Source organism: Gallus gallus, chromosome 11 (assembly GCF_016699485.2).
Source record: "Gallus gallus isolate bGalGal1 chromosome 11, bGalGal1.mat.broiler.GRCg7b, whole genome shotgun sequence".
In the NCBI taxonomy this organism is placed as follows: domain Eukaryota; kingdom Metazoa; phylum Chordata; class Aves; order Galliformes; family Phasianidae; genus Gallus; species Gallus gallus.
In genome coordinates, this window is record NC_052542.1 from 2,176,794 (window position 1) to 2,184,144 (window position 7,351).

Genomic DNA, 7,351 nt, shown 5'->3' on the forward strand with positions numbered 1-7,351 from the left:
GTCAGAGAGCAGGAGGAGGGCGGGGCGAGGCGCAGAGCGCCCCGCAGTTGGTCAGGCGGGACGCCGCGGAGGGACGGAGCGGCGCGACTCTATGGTGGGCGCCGCCGGAAGTGGAAGGCGGGCGCTTCCGTCGGAGCGGTGGCAGCGCGGCCCGCCGGGAGTTGTATGGCGGATAGCGTTCCCGCCGCCTCTCGCCATGTCCGTGGTGCCGCCCAACCGCTCGCAGACCGGCTGGCCCCGCGGGGTGAACCAGTTCGGGAACAAATACATCCAGCAGACCAAGCCGCTGACGCTGGAGAGGACCATCAACCTGTGAGGGCCGCGGCGGGCGGTGGGGCTGCGGCCGGCGGAGGGGGCCGGGAGGCACCGCCTGAAGCACCGCGCGGGGGTCGCAGCCTGCGGGGAGCGGTGGGGTTCGCGACGCGTGATAGACCAGAACGGCTGGGTTGGAAGGGGCCTCGCAGCCCTCCAGACACACCCCCTGCCGTGGGCTGGGTGCCCCCACCAGCTCAGGCTGCCCAGGCCCCTGTCCGTGGCCTCGGGCACCTCCAGGGATGGAGCACCCCCAGCTCTGGGCAGTAGTGCCAGGGCCTCACCGTCCTCTTTGTAAAGAATTTACCCTCTTTTAGTTTTAAACCACTCCCCCTCGTCTTATCACTGTCTGCCTGTGTAAAAAATCACTCTCCCTGTGGACCCTCTACAACAGCTCCATACCCTTCCTGTGCTGGGGGCCCCAGGCCTGGACACAGTACTCCAAATGGGGTCTCATGAGGGCAGAGTAGAAGGGGAGTGGTTTTTCCTCTCTGTGTTGCCATCCCTCTGGTGATGCAGCCAAGGATTCTGTTGGCTTTCCAAGCTGCAAGCACACACAACTGGCTCATGTCTCCTTTTTCATCCACCAGTGAAGGCTTAAAGGGACAAGAGAAAGCTGGCACGCTGCAGCTGGGTTGCAACTAGATGCTCTCGAAGGTCCCACCCAATCCACTGTCTGACTGTGGCTCAGTGGCGCACAGCGCCTGATACGGGAGTGTGACCTCCAAGCACCAAATTTATTGAGCAGTAGCAGAGTTGAGACTCGTGGGTACTTCTCTGTGAGCAGCTTGCAGGCATCCCCTGTCTGTGCAGCAAGAGGAACAGGCTCCCATTGGCTGGGAGCACCCTATGTGTGGCCAGCAGCATGTGGATAGGTGTGCCTGCTGCTTGCTGAGTGTGCAGTACAATTCTCTTAGTTGAAGTTCACGGCAGCTGCTACCAGGGAACACTTGTTTCCTGCTGGAGATTAAAAACTATAGCTGTAAATACTTTGTATGAGAAAGCATATAGTTCTGCTTCTGTTTCTGAGTGAACTCCTGATAGGGTATTTGATAAATATGTCTGTCGAGAAGCAGTGGATGCAAACTGCAGTGGTCAATATTCAGTTGGTATTCAGCAGTATGTACTGTTTGGTGTAACTAAGTTGGTTCACAGTTAAGATTCTTATTGTGGAAGTTTAATTGCCAGCTTCAGGGACTGGAATATTTCTGCAGTGTTCCTGAAGAGGAAAATCATCAGGAAGCTGAGTTATCAGCACTTTCTGTTATGTTTTTTAAAGGTAGGCTAATGGTTTGGATGTACAGACTGATGCACCCACGCCAGCATAGTGCAATGGATTGTTAGTATGACTATCTGGGAATCTAAAAATGGGAATGAGTGGCAATGTAGGTGCTCATAAGCTTTAAGTGCAAGGAGAGAAGTTTGCTTATGGAAGGTCCTGCAGTTAGGAAACTTGTGGCTCACTTGTGTACATGGGAATCAGCCTTGACAAGGAAGTGACTTATGATTTCTGTGCTATCAGGTCTTTGTTAGTTGCATTTGCCTGTTGCCATGTGTTTCCTCTAGGATTGCCTGATTTCTTCCTTAAGTTTTCCTTCCTTTTCTGATTTTTATCTCCATACTCCATCCCTGTTGCCTGGAGAAATCCCTTGAGCACACACTGCCTTGGCTCTGGAGATGGAAGTCCAGGACCTGAGCCTGCAGGGGGATCTCCAAGCAATTCCTGCCCCAGTCTTCCAGCCCTGTACATGGACACTCAACAATTCCTTCTAATAGCCTGGTTCTAATAGCTCTTTATTGCTCCTGCAGAAACAAACACTGTCCTGCACAGCCTCCTCCCTTCCCAGCAGAGCTTTCTTTCCCTTTCCTCCAGGCTGTGGAGACAAAGCAGGTGGCTGCAGAGTAGCACTTGCTGCAGGTGCTTCTGGATGTTTTTGCCTATTTCTGGATTGGTGCCACGACAGTGTGTCCCACCAGCATGACTTCCTGCCCTCGTGCCATCATGCAGACCTTGGCATGGCATGGGGTGCGCAGTGTAGCTTGTAACCCAGAACTTGTAGTCCATTGTGATGAGTGAGTTTCTGCTCCCTCGAGCACGGAAGGCTCAGCTGCAGGGTGAACACTGTGTGCTAGAGATGTAAAATTAACTTTCTTGTTATGCAGCAATATTTTCTTTTCCCCTTTAGGTATCCTCTCACCAATTACACATTTGGCACAAAGGAGCCCCTTTATGAGAAGGACAGTTCAGTGGCTGCTCGGTTCCAGCGCATGAGAGAAGAGTTTGACAAAATTGGTATGAGGCGGACGGTGGAAGGAGTTCTGATAGTGCACGAGCACCGACTGCCCCACGTGTTATTACTGCAGCTGGGGACGACTTTCTTCAAGCTGTAAGTGTCTGCTTCTCGAAAGCGCCTTCTTAGTCCACCCAGACAATCACAGACCTCTCTAATTGTGCATATCGCAAAGTAAGATGTGGTCAACTCCGCTGGGTATTTTTAAGGAGATTCATTTGTTCCAAGCGCATGGTTTGTGAGGACTGTTTTTCAAATGATGAAATTTTCCTCTAAAATGTATTTGTCTGACTCTGCTCATGGGTAGTGGAGAGTTGCCTTGGTTCTAAAGCCGCTGGAAATCTTTGTTGCAGTGCATCACTCTGATAGGTTCCTGTTGAAAGCCCTGCCAGTAGTCAGGGTTTGGTCTTAGACCACAGAAGCTGTTATGCTTAAATACACTTATGCTGTGGCTGCAAAAATGGCAAAGTGTAAACCCTAATAAATGCAGAATGGTATCAATTTACAAACTGCCAGGTCAGCTGGGTACAATAAGGGTAGGCATCTGAATTTGTGAAGGAAGTGCTTCAATTAGTCCGGTATTATCACAACTGGAAGGAAGGTTTGGTCATATGATTATAGTGGTGGTTGTGCTTGTTTTCTTATTTTAAAATGGTTAGACTTGAGACAGGTGATTCTCCTCGTCTTCTTGGTTGTATGTTTTTAACATTTGCAGTGTATGGTCCCAGGTGAGGGGAAAAAATATCTTTATATCCAGATTCTTTTTTGACCTCCTGATTTGAGGCATGTATGTAGACTAAATAGGCAAGTTGTTTGCCTTTGCAAACAACTGTGGCAAAAGTGTATCTTCATTTTTTTCATTATCCTTATATTAAATGCAGGATGATTCCCCACTTGAGTTTTATGTTTTCTGTACATATCACTAAGTTCTGCTTTTGAGATTGGAACAAGCACAGCTGGTGTTCACAACCCCTTCTTCAACTTTGGTGCTTTTATATTATTGTTAAAACTTTACCTTCTAAGTGTCCCAGTCATTATTATGTATACTGTTATACTTTGTCCTACTGAAGTTATTTATTATTATCAGCCTGTTTGGCTTTGTTTTGTTTTTTTAAGGGACACATAGCAGCCATTTGAGATGGTCTTGGTGAAAGCTACCCTATTGTCTTCAGTTTTGGCAAGGTTAGGTTTGGAATGTCAGATGCAGGAGCCGTGAGTGAATCTGTAGCTCCACACATGGAATTGTGCCCAAACTTGCCTGTGAAAGTGTGTGAATACTGTAAAACGTAACTCTAGCTTTAATCATTGATTATTTTAACAGACCTGGTGGTGAACTCAATCCAGGAGAAGATGAGGTAGAAGGGCTCAAACGCTTAATGACAGAGGTCTGTTTTCTTTTGTTATGTTGCAATACTGGAATGTTGTGGAATGTTGAATTATGTTAGAGTTAGTAGAATAGCCAAAGAACTGCAGCAGTCTCCTCATCACTTGTCATATTGATGCTTTTGTGTTTGACTGTGAAATGTTCTCACGCCACTAACAACAAAGTAAAACAGTAAGCTCTCATTTATCCTCCTCGTGAGAGTGTGACGCAGTGGTCTGTTCTTCCCCCCAAGTCCTGCGTTCATGTGCAGTTTTACTTTTGGGCTGGCTTCAGATGTGCAGCAGGATACGTTGCTGAGCACAGCGTGAGGATGAGGACTTGTTTTTGAGCCAGTTTTCCCAACATAATAACTCTATCGAAGTGATTGCTGTCAGGTAGTGTCACTGCATTTTGTTCTTCCCGTTGGTCATATGGCACTCAGTTTGGCTGAATGTAGTGTGGAATTCAAAATGTTTTCTCAAGTGTCCTTGTCCTGTCAGGTGAGGATTTTCTGAAAACAAAAAAAAAAGCCGTATTATAAAACCAACAAAGCATTAAAAATTATTCCAGAATAGCTCTGAACTACATCATACCCTTATTACAGCCAGTCTTCATGCTGCCAGAGTGCATTTTCTACAGTTTTGCTTGGAGTATTTAGAGTTTTGACTGTAGCTGTATTTGATAGATCCTGGGCCGTCAGGATGGCGTCCAGCAGGACTGGGTGATTGATGACTGCATTGGTAACTGGTGGAGACCAAACTTTGAACCTCCACAGGTGAGTACTTATGTTGGCTTTTATTTTGTAAATACAGCTTATTCTTCCAAAAGCCTTCAAGGAGCCACTTGGGCTTTTGGAGTGCCTGCTGCATGAGCCATTAGTATTTTTGGGTTTTTGTTAACCTATTTAGTCTTCTTTCTGTGGCTGAGGACAAACTATGAAGTTTTTCTTCTGGAGACTCCCTGACTCCCTCTGCCTCCTTACACCCGTCCTGATGGATGAGGAACCACTGGGTGTAACAGTTCCCTGCCCCGTGCTGAGCTGGACACTCCATTTAAGTTTCTGTTTTAGCCACAATGGAAACTTATGCACTGCTGCATAAGTGCCGCCCTCTGAATAGTCCCCTCTATTTCTAAATGCTGAGAGCACTTGCTTAGTTTGCTGTTATCCATTTCTGTCTTGTCAGGTTGATTTAGCTGATAATAAGCAGTAGTACCTACAGTATTTTCAAAGCTCTGTTCAAGTATTTTTTTTTTTCTTCCAGTACCCCTATATCCCAGCTCACATTACCAAACCAAAAGAGCACAAGAAGCTTTTCTTAGTCCAGCTTCAAGAAAAGGGTAAGTGTTTGTTTGCAACAGAGGATTTTATTTATCAAACTATAAATGTGTGTATTTCATGCAAGGAAATGTGGCTGCAAGTTTGTTTTCATATTCTTGTGGTTCATTTGCTTACAGTTAATCATTAAAAAAATAAATGTTGATATCAGTTTTGAAGCTGGATGGTTGTTTGAACGCAGGTTCCTAGTAAACTCCCATTCCTGCTCATACATCATATGTACAGCCGTGCAGTTAAGTTTGAAAGGAATAAGCCTACTTTGGTAGTCTAGTGCTACATGTAGTGATCTTGCTGTGAGATCTGTTGGGAGTACCTTGGCTGAATGCTTGGTGATATTTTTCATTTAATACTAACCAATTTGTATTTATTGGTAGCTTTGTTTGCAGTCCCCAAAAATTACAAGCTGGTAGCTGCACCGTTGTTTGAGCTCTATGACAATGCACCAGGATACGGACCCATTATTTCCAGCCTTCCTCAGCTTTTGAGCAGGTGTGTTGTGTTTGCTTGTACTGTGGTTCTGGGAGCCACTAAGGCAAGGCTAGGTGCTGCTTAAACAAACTATGGCAGTCATGCAGCTGTCCCAAGGAGCTTATAGTCCACCTCAGACAAGATGTGGTGGATGCATTGTGTCAGCAGAAGTGCAGAGGGACACAGGGACTCCTTAGAAGGTGTGAACAGTTCCCCTTCACCTTGCTCTGCCTAAAGGCAGCAGATAAGTTCTCCTGACCACCTGTAAAATGCCGACTGTTACGCAGCCAAATTCCAGTTAGGTGTCAGTGCAATAGATGCATGCAAAGGGAGGTCATCAGGGAGGTGAGATGGGTGCTTACTTTTTGTGTGGGAATATGTATGCAGTGTTCTTACGTTTGCAGTGAAATGCAGATGACAAGAACTGGCTCTTCAGTTAAACATGTCCGTCTATTACCCTTAGAGTCTTTTGCAGCCTCAAGATGTGCAATGCCAGTGTAGTGTTAGCTGTTTAAAAGTACTGCTGCTTGTTACGCTGAATCTGTCTTTTGAAAAAGAATAGATCACTTTTGCTCTGCCAGGTGGAGACTTATCAGGAATAAAACCAAAATGTTTGCTTCTTCACATTCTGAAATGTCAGTTAAATAGTTGTCAGTTGAATAGAAGTCTCTCACTTGGTATAACTCTTCTAATTTTAGGTTCAACTTTATTTACAACTGAGTTCCTGTACGCCCGAGGAGTCTGATAGAAGAAGCCGTCTCTGTGAGCACAGCTTTATGATGTAGAAAAAAGAACATGTGACTCGAGGATTTCATTCTTGTTCTTTTCCTGAAGGCCACTAAGATTCTATTGTATGAATAGAGAAGTGAATCTCAGCTGTTTAGGTAGCGGGATGGCAGTGTGATATCAGTGATTTAATCACTTTTCATTGTAATACTCACCAATTTTTTTTGTACAACATTAAACAAAATGGAACCGACTGGTTGTCTTTTGTGGAATTTGTTTTTCCTTTAGTTGCCTAATACTTTGAAGAACATGTTTTATACTCCTCCATTCCTTCAGAAACACAGGAAAGATGCTGACAGCAGGAGGAGGATGTGAGTCGCTGGGGAAGGCGGTGCAGTCAGCATGCCTGGAGGTGCTGGAGAGCAGCGGCACAGAGGGACTTGGCAGTGCTGGTGGCAGGTGGATGGTTGGGGTGGATGATCTCAGAGCTCTTTTCCAACCTCGTGATTCTATATGTGTATACTTTATGTAGATACAGGACCAACAGTGGCTCACGCTGAGGCGTTTTAGCAGTATGGTGTGCAGGTAACATCTCCAGGCACGGCGCTTCCCCCCTCCCTGGGCAGCCGTGCGAGCACCTCGCTCTTGGAGAAGGAATAGTTCATGATAGCCAAGCTGGCGCTCAGCGCGAGGCCAGCGCTCCGTTCTCTCGCTGTTACCCGGGAGCGGAGCCGCCACAACCCCGGCCGGGGCCGCAGGGCCGCGCGCTGTCCCCGGGACTCCTCCGCGTGCCGAAGGAGCTCGGGCCGTGCGCTGCCGGAGTCCCGCCCGGTGACTCAGCGCGGGGCGGTGCGG

The 7,351-nt window shown here is 46.9% G+C and overlaps 1 protein-coding gene and 1 long non-coding RNA gene across 2 annotated transcripts; one reads left to right on the top strand and one right to left on the bottom strand.

The window, feature by feature from the left end:
• The first annotated feature begins 132 nt into the window (after positions 1 to 132).
• Positions 133 to 6,749, top strand: NUDT21 (nudix hydrolase 21). Its single transcript, NM_001277674.2, has 7 exons — positions 133 to 312; positions 2,499 to 2,699; positions 3,925 to 3,988; positions 4,652 to 4,741; positions 5,229 to 5,304; positions 5,677 to 5,791; positions 6,469 to 6,749. The coding sequence occupies exons 1-7, from the start codon at positions 197 to 199 to the stop codon at positions 6,488 to 6,490; spliced, it is 684 nt and encodes a 227-aa protein (NP_001264603.1). The 5' UTR covers positions 133 to 196; the 3' UTR covers positions 6,491 to 6,749.
• Positions 4,151 to 7,326, bottom strand: LOC121106582. Its single transcript, XR_005839132.2, has 2 exons — positions 6,712 to 7,326; positions 4,151 to 4,477 (listed from the first exon to the last, which is right to left on the bottom strand). It is a non-coding gene; the product is annotated as an uncharacterized LOC121106582 (long non-coding RNA).
• Positions 7,327 to 7,351: the final 25 nt, after the last annotated feature.